This window comes from Colletotrichum lupini, chromosome 7, assembly GCF_023278565.1.
Source record: "Colletotrichum lupini chromosome 7, complete sequence".
Taxonomy (NCBI): Eukaryota; Fungi; Ascomycota; class Sordariomycetes; order Glomerellales; family Glomerellaceae; genus Colletotrichum; species Colletotrichum lupini.
Genome location: NC_064680.1, coordinates 4,630,373 through 4,646,070, shown reverse-complemented (window position 1 = coordinate 4,646,070; position 15,698 = coordinate 4,630,373). Strand labels below are relative to the sequence as shown.

Below are 15,698 nucleotides of genomic sequence, written 5' to 3'. Positions count from 1 at the left end.
TCAATTCAACCAACAAACCAACAACCATTACATAAGGCAACAGGAACCGCAAGGTTCGATATTTATGCAGGTGGACGGTTTGGCTTTCACGTTTCACCCAACGAAAACATGACGTCTCTCACAAAGTCACAGTAACGGTGCTGATGCGGTGCAACTCCTGCGCCGGCGGCTCAACAGTGTCTGCCGCAAGGTAACTAAAGTCGTTAGAGGTGCTTACTGTTTCCTGCCTCGGCCTCCGAATACGAGCACCCTACCTTAATACTTCTCATACCTTAGTAGCCGCGCGCGGGGTTTCCCAACCATCTTGTCTCGGAGAAGAATGTGTGGCCTGTTCCTCTGTTCCTAATACCTTAATGCTCCTACTGGCTTAGAAGCTTTCCCCATCTGATACCAAGCTCCCGAAGCCACCAACACAGCTGTCCATTTCTGGTCAATTCTGAATGCCAATCCATCTCATTTGAGAACCAACCAAAGTTACACCAGTCCTCAATTATATCGTGATTGACTTCATTTCTTTGCTCGCTTTACATCTTATTAGTTCTGCATCGACGACAATATGGCCGCTGCAGTGGACACCTCCAACACGGAGCTCAGCAAGCAATATGACACCCCCATGGGTCTGGCTCACTCGACTATGCAGGCTCTCAAGGACAGAATCAAGCTTCATTATGACCTCGCGAGTGACTACTATCTGAGTCTCTGGTAAGCTACCACTGGTCCTCTCTCTCATCCACCGTGCGCGCGCGCTCTGTGACGTGCAATTGAGGCACAGCGCCCTTTCACACTCTTGATAGACTGCATCTAGTCTGTGCCCTCATTCCCCTCCATCAAGGCCCATACAGCGTGGCCATCTTCGTCTAAGCTGACGTGCACTGTCTTCAGGGGTGAACACATCCACCACGGCTACTGGGAAGACGGCTCCGAAACAAAGGAACAGGCCCAGGTAAAGCTCATCCAGCTCCTCCTCCAGCTCTCCGGCGTCGGCGAGAACAGCAACGTCCTCGACGTCGGCTGCGGCATCGGCGGCACCTCCCGCTACCTCGCCTCCACACTCGGCTGTTCCGTGACGGGCATCACCATCTCCACCAAGCAGGTCGAGATCGCCAACAGGCTCACAAAGGCCGAGGCGGAAAAGCAGGCGTCAGAGACATCTGACAAGGCAAAAGAAATCGAAGCCGACGCCGATGGCTTCGTTCCGCTCGGCCGCGGCAGGATCCGCTTCATCGAGCTCGATGCCGAAAAGATGGGCGACTTCTTCGCTGGACAGAGCGCTTCGTTCGACGCCGTGTGGATCAGCGAGGCGCTGAGCCATTTCCCCAACAAGGCGCTCTTCTTTGAGAATGCGTTCAAGGTTCTCAAGCCCGGTGGGAAGCTGGCCCTGGCGGATTGGTTCAAGGCGGAGAATGTTACTGAGACGGAGTTTGCGAACGATCTCAAGCCGATTGAAGGTATGTTAGCCTCTCGCATGGCAAGGAACTGAATGTTGACTGGCTTCGCCATCAGACGGCATGCTTCTCCCGCCGCTTTGCACCCAGCAGGGCTACGTCGATTTTGCAAAGGGCGCTGGGCTTTCCTTGCTCGCGGGCCCAAAGGATATCAGCAAGGAAGTGAGCAGAACTTGGTAAGTTGTCATGCAATATCAAACCATGAGGAGTGACCGCGAGTAACACTTGTTCAGGGACATCACATGGACTCTGGTCCAAAACCCTTCTCTGTGGGCCTTTGCCTTTAGTCAGGGCCGGGACGGCATTGCATTCTTGCAGTCCTTCCGCGCCATGAGGCGTGGGTATGCTAATGGAACCTTCCGATATGCTGTTATTTCTTTCGAGAAACCGAGCGAGAAAGCGTAGGAAGGACATCAAAGTTACAAGTTGACATGTGTGTAGCGTAGCTGATGGCTTGATAAAGAACGATGGAGTCAGCCTTTTACATGATGCAGGAAAGTTAGTTAGGATACATTCACTTTATTAGGTCTGAAGGGGAACAAAACAGCATGTTTCATCAACGTCGTCAACATGTAGTTCTCAGGGAGTTTTGTCTATGACAATGGTATTGCTAGCTGCATGGGTAACCCAATCGATCCTCAGCCGTAAACTCATCGAAAGTACATATCTACATTACAATGTCTTTGATAAAATCCTTGTCCTCAAAAAGATGAATTCGAGCTGGTCAGATAACCACCCTAAATGGCACCGAGGAAGCCTGTCCTCTTGCCAACAATTGAAGCCTAGCATGATCTCAACCTGCCAGATCAGGGACTCACAAACTCGTCAATGTTAACTCGCTCAAAGAAGCTGATATGTCCAAATCCGACCCAGTACTGAGCAAGTCGGTCGTGGGAGACGAGCATAAGCTGAGACTCGATATACTTGTCTGGAGAAAAATGGTTAGCATACGTCCAAAAGCGTCTTTGGAAAAGGTGAAATACCATCTAAAAAGCCCGTTCCAGCGACATGTCCTTTACTCCTGACGACTCGTGTGCCCTGAAACGGTGGTTCTTGGGCAATTCCAACGAAGCCAGCCTCGCCCAAATCGTCCGCGACGAAAGTATACTCTCCTCGCGGAACATTCGGGTCGCCAGTGAGTTTGATGGCTTCAAGACGGCCCCGGTATACTCTTGCGTCGGTACGACGCTTCGTCCACTCTAACTCTGATTCGTCAGAGCCACGGACAAGACCAAGTTCCTCATCCGACACTTCTTCGTCATCGGGCTGGTTGATCAACAAGAATTCGCACCCATGCCCGCTGTAATCTCCAACCCAGATACCTCGCCATGGTTTGAGCTCCGTTGGTGTGTAGACAACAGGATCGAGGGTTGAATATGTAATCACTTCTTCGCCAATGCGTACGCCGGTAACGCCAGGAGTACCCATACCCATGTTGGCTTGGATAGCTTGAATGATACCCACAGGCCCAGGCCCGAGGAATAGACCCGGTGTTGGAGACCCGGCCATTTCCATCCACTGCCGAATCCGGAAAGCCTGGTCCGAGGCTTCAGCTCTTCTCGTCGGTTGGTCGCCAGGGGCAAGGTCATCACCATCCAAACCAGAAATCACACCCGACACCCTGTGACGGGCAGGAATGGCCGGTGGAGGCCAGACATTCCCATAAGGAAACACGCCATCCATTCTTGACGTAGCCATTGAGGCGTCAAGAGGGCGAGCCATCATAAAGTTGCAAAACATAGCATCCATTGGGTCGTGAATTGACATCGGTACCTCTGGCAGAAATCGTTGACCCAAACTGCCCAACAATCCCTCGTCTTCGGCTGGGCGGCGAGCATGGAATTGGAGTACCGGCTTGTCCAGATGAAGTTTGACCTGAGGTTCGAAGGCGTGTATAATCACACTGTGGTCGGCGGGCCAGTGCTGATATGTAGTACGGTTGCTGACAGCCAACAACTGATATCCTTCAATGCAACCCCTCCGCTGGTCATATCTGATAATCATCATCTTGCCCATGAGATCACGGTCGCAGAACCAGATCTTGTACTTTGGCAGAAACCATCTTGGGTCGTGTGCGGCGTAAAGTTCGCGGTATGTGCGGCATGGATAGGGAGTTGTGACCTTCTCTCCAGGCACATTGGCTTGTACCCTTTGGTACCAGTGAATGTCGGACGCAGCGTGGGCGTGGAGGGTTCGGCAGGTCTCCGCTACGATTGCCAGGTCGCAGGGAGGCAAATAGGCGAGGATCGCATCGATGAGTTCGGAAGGAAGCGCGAGTAGGCGGCAACTGTTGTCTGAAGGCAGGGAAGGCAAAGCTAGCACAGCAAAGACGGGTCAGCCGGATATATCAGAGATTAAACAAGGATCGTTGACATACTACCTGAGGCCGCAATGTTGAAGTCAGAAGGAAGGGGATAGTAGTCTTCCCTTGAGCTTCCAATCGTTTTCCGGTGATCTGTGGCATCGCTGCGAAGTCCTTCTTCAGATACGTAGGGTAAAATGTAGAGGTTTTCCTCAACTTCGGGGTCGATGCCACCGTAATTGCTACCGCTAGCGGTTGACATGGTGTCGTGAGTTGGCGCATCCGAATCCGCGGCGGAGGGTGAGGGCGAGGGAGGACTCGTAGCCATTTCGCAATTCGTATCCATGCCTCTTCAGAGAAAAGAATTGCAACGTTGAACAGCGTTTCGAGGGCTCTAGAGTGTAAAAGGGGGGCGAACTATTCTTGTGGCTTGTTGGGCGATCCAATACTCTGTCACGAAAGTTTGGCGAGTGGCTGCAATGAGAGTATGCAGCGGCGGGGGTTATTGTTCGGGCTAGAAAGCAATGTTGCGGACGAGAACGTTTCGGGGTGATGTGATATTGGCGCTGCTTGCAGCATGTGTCAAAAATGTGTCGATGTCTCAACGACTCCAGCGGTAAGTCTAAGGTATCACGGAGGTTCGGGTTGCCCAAGGGTGGTGCATATAGGAGTCGTCAGTGCTCGCAATGTTGGGGTCATGACTCCAGGTTTAGTCTCCACGTCTCCGACCAGCCGGGGTGAGGGTGTGTCGGGTGCGTGCGTGTATGCAACAATAGCACGAACTTTTTGGTTGCGGTCGCGGACGGGCCAGAAGTTCCTCTTTGCGACCCCCGGTTACGGCGCATAGCTAATCCACCCCAGGCTCAAGCCGGGGATGATGGGAAGCAGCGATGACAGCACGGTCGACAGCAGTAGCGGTAGTATGTAGCAGCGGCAACGACAGCCGAGGCGGGGCAGAGAGTTTGGCGTGGTGGGTGTAGGGATGGTTACTTGGTAGTGCCAATAGAGCTTGCTAGCGTTTTAGATGCTTGGAACGGCCAACCATGAGCAGTCGCGTGCCGGAGAGGATGGATAGATGGATCTAGATTCCGCAGGCGTATGCGACAACATGCGGCTGGATGTGCCGAGACAGATGATGGATGTCGAGGACTCGAGAGGACGTTGCGGTAAGGTTGGTCGGGACCAGGTTCAGGTTCCAGGTCAGGGTCGGTGGTGCAGACGGATATAGGACCGAAACAGACAAAAGGGCCTTAGTTCAAGCAAGGTATGCCGCCATCGCCGTCTCCGGGCCACAGGACTAATGCAGCGCCAACCGGTGACTGGAACCTGGACGGGGGGAAACTTGAGGGATGAGTGGAATGTTGTGCCCGGAAGAGGAAGGGGGTTCGTCCGTAGCCAACGACGTTGATGTGTGTAAGGTGCTGGTAAAGTGATTCTCCAGGTAGGATGCCTATCCATTAGTGCCGTTGTGGTCGACCGTGGAGGTGGAAGTCCAAGAATAGATGCGGATATTACTGTGCCTGCCACGCCGGTGGTGCATGTGGAAGCAATGCGTGTTGCTGCAGCATCTCGACCAGCTAGCTAGCGCAGGCAAGCTTGCTCTGCTCTTGCATCTCGTCTCATGAGGTGCTCGCAGCTCGAGTGAGGTAAGGTAGGGATATGTCGATGACCGTGTGAGGATTACTGCAGCAGTGCAGCTGTAGGTAGCCCAGCATGCTGTGCCGCAAAGGGGAGCCAAGACCCAGGCATGACCATCGAGTCGCGTCTTGATCCTTGTGCGTTGGAAAGGTGAAGTGCAGTGGGCTGTGGGCTGTGGTGCACCGTCAAGGGTCAGGCACCTCAGGTACCGAGAACCGGAACCGGAATGGAAGCGGATTGCGGGGACGAAGGAGCTGTTTGCTGACTAAGGCAAGGTACGTAGCTACTCGGGATGAGGTCAGTGACCTTAGGGTCTGTCGCTTATCGGGTGACGAGAGAGACAAGATAAGAGACCTCCCGTCACCTCCCGTCCCGTCCAGTTCAGGCTTCCATCCACAAGGTACCGTAAGAGCTCGGATCAATAACGCCATCGCCTAGGTTTCTACCCAACCGGCCACCCGACTGACAATTCCAGCCTACCTACGATCGCAAAGCACCCGCCTTGATGTCGGGCCAAGATAAGCACCTTGACTTTGGGCTCGAAGCGAGGCTGGTCAGGAGTATCTGTCGTGCTTGGGTGTATCTGTGAACGGATTCCTCTCACTCAACTACCTTACCTTGATACCTGCGCCAACTAACTACTACACACGGCTACACTCATCCCTTCGGCTGTCCGGCGCATTGCAGGAGATCGTCGCTGTTTGTTCCGACCATTCACGAGCCTAGACTTCAAATTGGCTTCAACCCACCTTTGCCTAGGTAAGGTAGGGGAAATTGATATGCCCAAAGACTGCACCAGATGATTACTAGGTATGGAGCAGAGAGCCCCCCAGTTCTTGCGCGTATCTTTTGCGCTTGTTCAACGGCCAATGCATCACATTGGTCAAGCCAAGAACGTGCCATGCTCTCTCCAACTTGCTCTCACATTATCCATACATCTCGCCGCAAAAGGGCCTGAGGATTCTGACCTATAGCAAATGGCCTATCTGGTCTCGATTGAATCCACATGGCTTCAAAAAGTCCCAGCCAAGGCTTGTCGGACAGGAACCTTTGCGGCAAGCCAGCAATGTGCTTTCATTGGCTGTGTCGTAACTCTAGTTGAAGGCAGTGTCTATGGGAACAGAACTCGGGTACGGAGCATTCCAGGCTTCATTCAATTGCACGTCTTCCAAATGATCTCTTTCCCTCTTTCTTTGTGTTTCTACCTAAGGATGGTGCCTATCTTATAGATATATGTAATTAGAAAACATAGTCTCCTAAACAGGTCTACTAGTTCCCCTACCCAATTAGGTAGGTAGGTGGTTCCTCGTCCCCTCCTTCCTCTTCTTCCATTTCTCGCTCATTGCAGGGACCACCCAAACTCCATCAACCTGAGGACTCGGGAGGCATTAACCCTTGATTTACCACCAACAACAACCACAGCTGCCTGTTACCACGAGTTCGACAGACTTTCGGTTCCATCGCTGGATCTCGCTTCGGCATACCGCACTTTTTAACCAATACGGAGGTTACAATTTTCGCAAAACAAGATTCAACTTAATTTCAACGAACCACAACATACGACCACGGCAGACTAGATGGGTATCCACATCAACCTATACGTCTATACCATATCCCCAGAACGTTGTTGATACTACCTTTTCACCGTGCTATACGGAAATATCCAGACCTTGCGCCGTTCATACTTGCTCAATCCACTGCCGGAGCTTCCCCTAGTTCCCACCTCACCTAGTGATCCGTCCGACGTCTCCTTCCTACTTGGTAATAGCTTCCGCCCGCCAGTGGGAAGGTTGTCTTCACCCTCACCCAATATCCTACAATTCTACGGATACTCGACTCGGATCTCGCTGCTCACCAAGCGGAACACCCAACTACGGCCATTCAACCTTTATTCCCCCCTCTCCGCAGGCGGACCAGCCGAGACCGGGCAGATCATAACGGAGCACGCCAGCAGACCAAGGAACCGCCGGGATATTGGAAACCCGCTCCCTCGCTCGCGCGCGCGCCCCTTGCTCAGGCTTGCTGCCTTGCAGGACAGCCGACAGTCACCATGGCGTCCCTGATCCCACTCATCAACGACCTGATACCCATGATCGTTCCCTCGTCGGTATCCGTCACCAAAGCGACCACCCTCCGCCCTCCCAATGCAACTCTGAATCCCGCTTCTGCCAACGAGGCCGATGCCGTTGTCAGCAAAAGCGATAAGCTCTGCGCCTCCGGTAAGTCCAACTTGGTCTAGGATGCCGTCTCCCCTGCCACTACGAGTACCTCTATTCCTCTCTCTTTCTCTGTATTCGTATGGGATCTGCTCTGGCATCACGCAGCGCCTTTCCCGCCGCTTTTCCTAGCTGCCGCGACCTGCCTGGGACCGCCAACATACCCGCCATAAGGTAGCGTCGCAACCGAGAACTGTGTTGCTGGTCATAGAGTAACAAGGCTCAAGTCGTGCTTGTCATGATTCCATTAACCCTGTCCCATCGCATGGTCTTGTGTCTTGTTCACTGCCACGTCTTCTTCAACTAACTCGAGTAGTCATTACTTTGAACCCACATGCGACATCGGCTATCCGCCATCACGGAGAGCAAGGTTAGGATTAATCTTTTCCCCCCTTCCCAACCCACCATCTCTTTCTTACGCGTTTGCGACTTATTATCGCTCTCTTGGCGGTGTATCTCTAATGCTTGCCAAGATACCATTCTCTACATGGCTTCCGGGATCGGCATCTTGCTAGTTAGTCCTGGTGCAGGACAAGATGTAAAGCGGCACGAGCTGTCCTCGGGTGATTTTGCATTCATTCCGTCCTGGACAGAGCACCAACTACTCAACGAGTCAGATCAAGATACCGTGTGGGTCATTACTCGCAGCGGTTCCCAGCCGGTCACGGTAGGCTTGACGGATTGGGGAGGTGACCGGGCGAAGTAACCCATATGCCATCGCTCGGTCGTGGAGACGGACTCCAACTCTAGGCGGCTGGCCGCATGCTCGATGTGTGGCAGCAGCAGTAGCAGCAGCAGCAGCAGCAGAAGCATCACATCGGGCACTACTCGAAAAGATTAACTTCGCAGGACACGTGTGAAGTGTGGCTTTCCCGGTGGGATTCCGCCAATGTCATGATATCTATCGAGTATCTCTATCTTGCTTCGTCATCGCCCCATATGGCACCCACGATTCGCGCTATAGCCCTGGGGGAATCAAAGACCTGGGCGTGGTCCTTGTCCGGAAACCAAAGGATGTCGATGCCTGACCCAGCGGAACGGTGACTCTCGTAGCCCATGCCCGATATGGGTGCAGCCTTTGGTCCGGCAACGTCGCGCCGGCCATGCTCGCCTTGCAACCATGCGGGGTGTTCCGTCTGCTGGCCCTGACCCCCCTCGGCCAAATACCTGGCGACGGCGTGGCTGTCGACAATGAGGTCCAGCCCGGACAGGCATACGGTGACCTGCCTCGCTTCCTGCCGCTCGACGCCTACCGATTCCGATCCTGCTGTGCGACCAACCAGTTCGTCAGCCCAGATGGCGTTCTCCCTCCAAAAGAAGTATCTGCCGAGGCAGTGGGCAACTCCGGGGTCCATGCTCGCAAAATACCACAGCTGCCACTCGTTTGCGGTCGACGGCGCACGTCGTGTGAAGTTGTAAGCGACGTCGGGCAGGTGCAGGAGGATGCTCACGGGGTCAATGAGCACGGCCCGCGGGATCCTAGCCTGCAGGTCTGGGCATCGCATGGCATGGGTTGACAAGATGGAACCGTACGAATGGGAGACGAGGGCAAACTTGTCCCAGGCGTGATGGTTTACTATCTGCTTGAACTGTCGAAGGAAGACCTCCTTGCCCAGCGGCGGGTCAGTTAGTCGGAAGGAGACGGGCAGGATTTCGATGGCGATGACACCTGTCCGGCCGCGGCCCCTAATTCTCATGGTGGTGATCTCGGCGAGAAAGCGGACGTAGGGCCACAACCCGATGCCGATGCCGTGGAGGAAGACAACCGGCAGACCTTCTGCGCGATGGGGGCGGTGCCAGTAGCTCAAATTACCGGCCGAGGACCGCCTGCTGGCAAAGACCTGTTGGAGACGAGGTGGGAAAATGGCCTTGTCCTTTGGCTGCGCGTAGTACTGGAACCCGTAGAACCACAAGGAGAGGTGTGTGACGTGGTCCAAAAAGGCCATGATGGCGTACCACCAGACGGTGCGGTACTTTGTATCTACAGAATCGATGGTCAGGCGCAGACACTTGGCCGGCCCGCGACCGGGCTTGAAGGGCCTGCCGAGCAGACGTTCACTGCGGGTTATATACTGGTCCACCTCCACGTCGTAGTCCTCCCCGTCCCTTGCGCTGGCCCGCCCGACGTCCTTTTCGCCCATGTCAAAAAAGGCCCAGAGGAGAAAGTCGCGGACGTTGTCGCGATGGATGTCGGCCATGTCGGCACCCAGAAACCACATGCGGACGTAGCGCTCAAAGTCTGGGATGGTGGCCATGCACCGCTCAAAGAGAGCCAGGCGGTCGGCGGGCGAGGAAGGGCTCGGGTGCGAGGCGGGTTCCCTGAGGCGCTTCGTGTAGGGGAGCCAGATGAAGAGGGCGTAGATGAGTTCCGTGGCTGCCATGCATGTTGTGATGGCGGCGGTTGTGAGCCATTTCGACGAGGAGGAGGAGGAGGCAGCGTAGTTTGCGCCGAGGAGGCTTGCGAGGAGGAGGGCTGCGTAAGGGAGGATTGGGTAGCGGAGCGGTACTATGCAGGCGCGTATGAATATGTACTCGTGAAGCGTGCGGCCGAGCATCCTGGAGTGGTGTTGGTGTTGTGAGGTTTATTGTCGGCTGGTGGTGATGGTGATGATTGGCATGAATGAGAGGCTGGCGGTTGCTCGTCGCTGTTAGTGTAAAGATGATGTCGTACCGTTTTCTTATCTATCAAAAGACAAACGAATAGAGGATCAGAAAATGATGGCCATGTATAGATGCAAACAGAGCATGTCCTTCCTCGGTCCCCCGGGCTTGAAGCGAAGAATACTACAAGTACTGGCAACCCTTCTTCGCGTGATGTTCAGATTTCGTTGGGGATCGTCCGAATCACGCGGTACAAAAAAGGTGTACTAAGATAATGTAGACGACCCGGCGAGCTAAGGCAGGGGATGGAGGGATGGAGCGGCGGTGGATTGGATGACAAACGAATCGCAAAGCTGTCGTGCCCCTGTTCTTTTCTCCAAGTTTGCCTCCAAGACGCTTCTGTTTTTTCATCCGAATTATCTGTAGCTAAGGAATATTGACATCTGGAAGTCGCCCCATTATCCGTGTGCTATAAGCTTACCTACTACTTACTGTGTGTAAGTATCTCATAGACACCGGACAGGACTTTGGATTGGGGGAATTGATGGTAACCCCTGGGGAAATCATAGCGCTGATTGGTCCATTGGATACCAAGCTTCAATCAAAGAACGCTCCAATGCCGGTGAAACGACCCATCTTCTCAACGTGACTGTGACATTCATAAGAATTGACAGGCACAGACAAGACTTGCGCGGATTGTCGCGCGTCAAGTCGCCTTGCCGAGGTTTCTTCTGCCCATCCGTCACCGTTGATTGACGTGCATGGCAAAGAGCCTCATCTTCACATGCTTCAAGGTAGTGTGGTAATGTCATACCAATCGTTTCTTTTTGCAAGTTGTGTTACTGCGCACATGCAAACTATTCGTTTCTGCTATGCAGGTCATGAAAATCATTACCTAGTCAAAATAGAATCTGTCCGATGTTCCGGCCCTCAACAACAATTTCTCCCCGAATGCCCTCTGCGCGCTTCACCCCAATGGACTCCACGACTGGCCCTGATACCGGTGGTCTTCTTCAAGTCAGCGTCGGCGCCGACCATGTAGCATAGTCCTTCACGTTGACATTCACGGTGCTGCGCTCGAGAATCGACGGTTTGGTCGCGGAGTTGAGCAGGAAGTAGTTGATATACTGCGTCAACTCGGCATTCTGCCCGCTCGGAAATGAGCAGTGGTTATGCCCGCCGACCAAAGAGAACCCCATATTCTCCGGCACCCCGAGGGCCTGGTAAATGAGCCTCCCGGCCTTCATGCAGCCCGTCGTCGACACGGGGCCCAGCCAGTCGATATCGTTCTCCGCCACGTACAGCCCGCGCGGCGCGACGAGTCCGGCCAGCAGGTGATGGTCCTCGGGCACCTGCGACGACCTCGTCGCCCACGTGTTGAAGAGGGGCGAGAACCAGACGTTCTCCCCGACGATCTGGCTCGACGTCTGTATGTTTTTCCCCTTGGACTTTTCGCTGTCCGAGATGCGCCAGCACGCCGCGCCGCCCGAGCCCGACTCCTGCGGGATCGTGAGGGCGATGCGCTTCTCCAGCGCGCCGACGACGAAGGCGCCTTTGCCGTTGCGCGAGCAGCCCGTCACGCCTAGCCTCTTTGTGTCGATGCCCGTTTGGGAGGAACCGAGCTGCTCGAGGCCGTCGATGAGACGGCCTACGCCCCATGCCCACGCCGTTAAGGCGCCCGCGCTGTGCTGCTGCCCGAAGAGGGTGTAGAAGAGGCCTTGGCCTCTGCTGCTTTGGCCGTTTTGCGCGGCGAAGGCGTCGTTGCCAAAGGTGATTTGCGCGACGGTGCCGGGGATGGGGATGCTTGCGCCGCCGACGCCGATGATGGCGGGGAAGGGACCCGTGCCGGAGGGCTTCGTGACGGAGGCGGTCATGCTGATGCTCTTTGTGCCGACGGTGACTTTGACGGTCAAGGTGTTGTCCGAGAGGGAGGCCTCGACCTTGTCCGGGGGCGGGGGGAAGTCTCCGAGCTCGTACTGCTCAAAGGCGTTTTGGATTTCGGTGGCGCGGCAGGCCCAGTCGGCTTTTGTTGTGACTTTGGAGCCGTCGGCAAAGGTAAAAGGGTCTGGGAGCTTTGCGTCGTTGACGGCTGGGATGTTTGTCTTTGCTTTGCCGCAGTCGGCCTGCCGGGCGGAGAGAGTGTCGGCGGGCATGGCCAGGGCCGTGCCGGCGAGGAGGAAAAGCGAGGCGCGCAGAGCCATGGTGGAATATGGAGAAAGAGATGATCTTCGGTTCAGGGGCAGGCTCGTGGTGCTGAGGATGAGACGAGCTTCAACGAGAATGATATGGCTTGTTTCTTGAGATGATGTCTTCTTATGCTCATCATGATTCGGATCAACGGATGTCTGTTAGTACATGATGAGGACCCTATATGGCTTTCATTTAGTGTACATCATTTGGATAATGACGGGTGTTTCCAAAGAGCCTCCAATTAGCCGGCAATGCGAGCCCACGGGACTCCTCGAATCAAACCCAAGCGAGCCATGCGGCGCTTCGTTAAGCTTACTTAACTGCCATCAACTTCCCCGCCGGCTACTTTCCAGCAGCTCTGTTTAATATGCCCAAGACAGCCGAAGAGATGGCCCAGATCGGAACGTGAGCATACTTTTGGCCCAATTCGTTCAGTGCGACCCATAAGAGGCCAGTGAGGACTAGGCCAAGCAATGATCTGCACCGGCTGAATAGGAATAGTACGGGCCACAAGCGGAACAAGTCCAGCTTTTCAAATTGATGCTACCCACCTCGATGAGAGAGTTTGTGGGGTGTTGCAATGGCGGGCTAGATTCCGAAGTAGGAAAAAGTCCAAGAAGAGAAGTCATCGCGAAGTTGGAAAATAGAGCGGCGGCAGTGGCCGAGACGGATTGCACCGGGCCACCGGGGATGCGGAGTCGCGGACCCGACAGGCGGCCGGCCCTGGTGGGGCACTCTTTTTCTTCCCACCAACAGCCGCCGCCTGATTGGCTAAACATTTTCCAGAGCCCATCTGCCTCCGTCGCCCGGCTGATTCTCGATCTCTTACGTCTTTCAACCTCTCTCTCAATTCTCAGCCCACCACCCTCTTTAGCTCTCCGCGCAAACCGACGCTCCCAATCTCGGTCCACGAGCCCGCGCCAATCCCTGGCTAAACCACGTGTAGCGGAGCAATTCCTCCTCCGGTCTGCGAATCGCACGCCACTTGACCACGCCTCGTCCCTCCTCCGAATGGTCCGCGTTTGACAGAGAGCAGTCCCGCGAAACATCCCGCTGCCGCCGACCGGCTTTTTCTTCGCCCAGGCCGACATGAGCGCAGAGCAGAGCAAGAACCATGCGGCCAGCTCCCACTTCGCTCTTGCGCCCTCGCCGACTCGATAATGTCTGTCGCCAATGCGTTCGGAAAGCCTTTGGCGCTACCGTCCCGCGGGGCAACAGTAGTAGCATCAGCTCTCTGCCATTGATCACGAGCCGGTCCGCCTCGACGACGGCCGCAAAGGCAGCACCCGCAGTGCGTCTCAGCGCGAGCTACTTCGTCTCCAACAGCGTCCTCGACCGCTCCAATGCCCGGCCCAGACCCCTCGGCAGCCGGAGCTCCTCGGCTTCCGTAGCGCCATCGTCTTCGTCTTCCTCCTCCTCCACCGCGCGCTCCGAGTCGACGACACCAATCGACGTGAACCAAGACCTACCGCATCGTCGCCGCCAAGCTGCAAGACGCAAAGCCGCCGCCGAAGCCGCTGCCGCAGCAGCCTCCTCCTCGCCCGATGTTCTCCCTTCTCAGGATGCCTCCTCCGCCCTCACCAGCGTCGCCGCCCAACAACCCGCGCACTCGGCCCGCCGTATCTTCTCCGCGCTCCTCTCCCTCTCGAAGCCCCGGCTCTCCGCCCTCGTCGTCCTGACCGCGATGGCGCCCTACGCCCTATACCCCGTCACCGACTTCCTCTCCCCGGCCATCACCGAGTCGCCCTCCCTGAGCCCGCTGACGCTCCTCTTCCTCACCACCGGCACCGCCCTCTGTTCCGCCTCTGCAAACTCTCTCAACATGCTCTACGAGCCCAAGACGGACGCAAAGATGTCGCGCACGCGAAACCGGCCCCTCGTCAGGAACCTCATCTCCACGCGCGCCGCCGTCCTCTTCGCCGTCACCACCGCCATCACTGGCGTGGGCGCCCTCTACTTTGGCGTCAACCCGACCGTCGCCTTCCTCGGCGGCGCCAACATTGTCATCTACGCGGGCATGTACACACCCATGAAGGCCTTCAGCGCTGCAAACACCTGGCTCGGCGCCGTCGTCGGCGGCATCCCCCCGCTCATGGGCTGGGCCGCCGCCGCCGGCGAGACGGCTTCGGGCGACGGGTCCTGGCGGGAACTCTTGTTTGCCAGCGACGGCAGCTCCATCGGCGGCTGGCTCATGGCGAGCTTGCTCTTCGCGTGGCAGTTCCCGCACTTCATGGCGCTCTCGTGGGGTATCCGGGAGGAATACAAAGCCGCCGGGTTGCGGATGCTGGCGTGGACGAACCCGGCGCGCAACGCGCGCGTCGCGCTGCGGTACAGCATCGCCTTCATCCCCATCTGCGTCGGGCTCTGCGCGGCGGGCGTGACGGAGTGGAGTTTTGCCGTGACGAGCTTGCCCGTCAACGCGTGGCTTACGCGCGAGGCGGTGCGGTTCTGGAAGTTTGAGGGACACAAGGGGTCTGCGAGGGGTCTGTTCTGGGCGAGCGTGTGGCATTTGCCCGTCGTCATGGTGTTGGCGCTGCTGCAGAAGAAGGGCATGTGGAGCCGGGTGTGGAATAGCGTTGTTGGCGTAGACGATGATGACGAGTGGGAGGACGACGATGAGCTGGATGAGATGCCGGTTACGTTGCCTCCGCCGCGGGGATAGAGTGACGCCAGCGGCGCGATGTTGTAGTAGAAAACTCGGGATATTGTATGATAGTGTTGCTCGTTTTCCTCGTGGGTGGGAGGGGAACCATCAATACCCATAGTGGTGCTCCGGTCTTAGATTTCTGGGTTCAAAGATATAAAGACCTCACTCTGTAAATCAAGTGTTTGCTCATACGGGAAGACAAAAAAGCGCGGGTGTATTTCCAGAAAATGATGTTTCTCTTTATTTTTCCAGTTCAAAAAAGCATTCCATTGGCGGTTCCCTAGGTTCCTCTCCCTCCTTTTTGTCTCAACCTGGTCTCCCTCTCCTCTGGTATCTCTATAGATGCTAGTATACAGAAGAAAACAAAATATCACGATACCTCCCTCCTTCCCCGGTACTGTTTCTGATCATTTGTTCGTCATTATACGGAAGCAAAAAGAATGGCTTCCCTTTGTGCTGTTCATCCATCCCCGCAAAAAGGTAAGGTGAACTCGTAAAGGAGTGCCCGAGTTTCTTACCAATGTCGAAAACCGAAAGCCCATCTTTAGGTGAATTTGAATAATACCCATGCAACTCCGAGAACGCCTCCCGAAAACCCTGCAAGATTACGCCATGACCTAGTAGGAAATTGAAGAAAGGAAAAAGGTGAAAATGCCTTG

General features: G+C 55.4%; 6 protein-coding genes across 6 annotated transcripts; 3 read left to right on the top strand and 3 right to left on the bottom strand.

The window, feature by feature from the left end:
- Positions 1-556: 556 nt before the first annotated feature.
- Positions 557-2,093, top strand: CLUP02_14436 (methyltransferase domain-containing protein; the record flags this gene model as incomplete). Its single annotated transcript, XM_049293364.1, has 6 exons — positions 557-702; positions 883-1,448; positions 1,504-1,621; positions 1,679-1,846; positions 1,887-1,917; positions 2,022-2,093. The coding sequence occupies 6 exons, from the start codon at positions 557-559 to the stop codon at positions 2,091-2,093; spliced, it is 1,101 nt and encodes a 366-aa protein (XP_049150510.1).
- A 158-nt stretch (positions 2,094-2,251) lies between these two features.
- Positions 2,252-4,075, bottom strand: CLUP02_14435 (F-box domain-containing protein; the record flags this gene model as incomplete). The annotated part of the gene is made up of 3 exons (XM_049293363.1): positions 2,252-2,373; positions 2,429-3,760; positions 3,823-4,075. The coding sequence occupies 3 exons, from the start codon at positions 4,073-4,075 to the stop codon at positions 2,252-2,254; spliced, it is 1,707 nt and encodes a 568-aa protein (XP_049150509.1).
- Positions 4,076-6,962: 2,887 nt separating this feature from the next.
- CLUP02_14434 (cupin) lies at positions 6,963-8,307 on the top strand (the record flags this gene model as incomplete). Its single annotated transcript, XM_049293362.1, has 3 exons — positions 6,963-6,986; positions 7,154-7,604; positions 8,075-8,307. The coding sequence occupies 3 exons, from the start codon at positions 6,963-6,965 to the stop codon at positions 8,305-8,307; spliced, it is 708 nt and encodes a 235-aa protein (XP_049150508.1).
- A 208-nt stretch (positions 8,308-8,515) lies between these two features.
- On the bottom strand, positions 8,516-10,156 carry CLUP02_14433 (uncharacterized protein; the record flags this gene model as incomplete). Its single annotated transcript, XM_049293361.1, has 1 exon — positions 8,516-10,156. The coding sequence occupies one exon, from the start codon at positions 10,154-10,156 to the stop codon at positions 8,516-8,518; it is 1,641 nt and encodes a 546-aa protein (XP_049150507.1).
- A 1,059-nt stretch (positions 10,157-11,215) lies between these two features.
- Positions 11,216-12,403, bottom strand: CLUP02_14432 (Cip2; the record flags this gene model as incomplete). Its single annotated transcript, XM_049293360.1, has 1 exon — positions 11,216-12,403. The coding sequence occupies one exon, from the start codon at positions 12,401-12,403 to the stop codon at positions 11,216-11,218; it is 1,188 nt and encodes a 395-aa protein (XP_049150506.1).
- A 1,103-nt stretch (positions 12,404-13,506) lies between these two features.
- On the top strand, positions 13,507-15,054 carry CLUP02_14431 (protoheme IX farnesyltransferase; the record flags this gene model as incomplete). Its single annotated transcript, XM_049293359.1, has 1 exon — positions 13,507-15,054. One exon carries the CDS (start codon positions 13,507-13,509, stop codon positions 15,052-15,054), a length of 1,548 nt encoding a protein of 515 aa, XP_049150505.1.
- Positions 15,055-15,698: the final 644 nt, after the last annotated feature.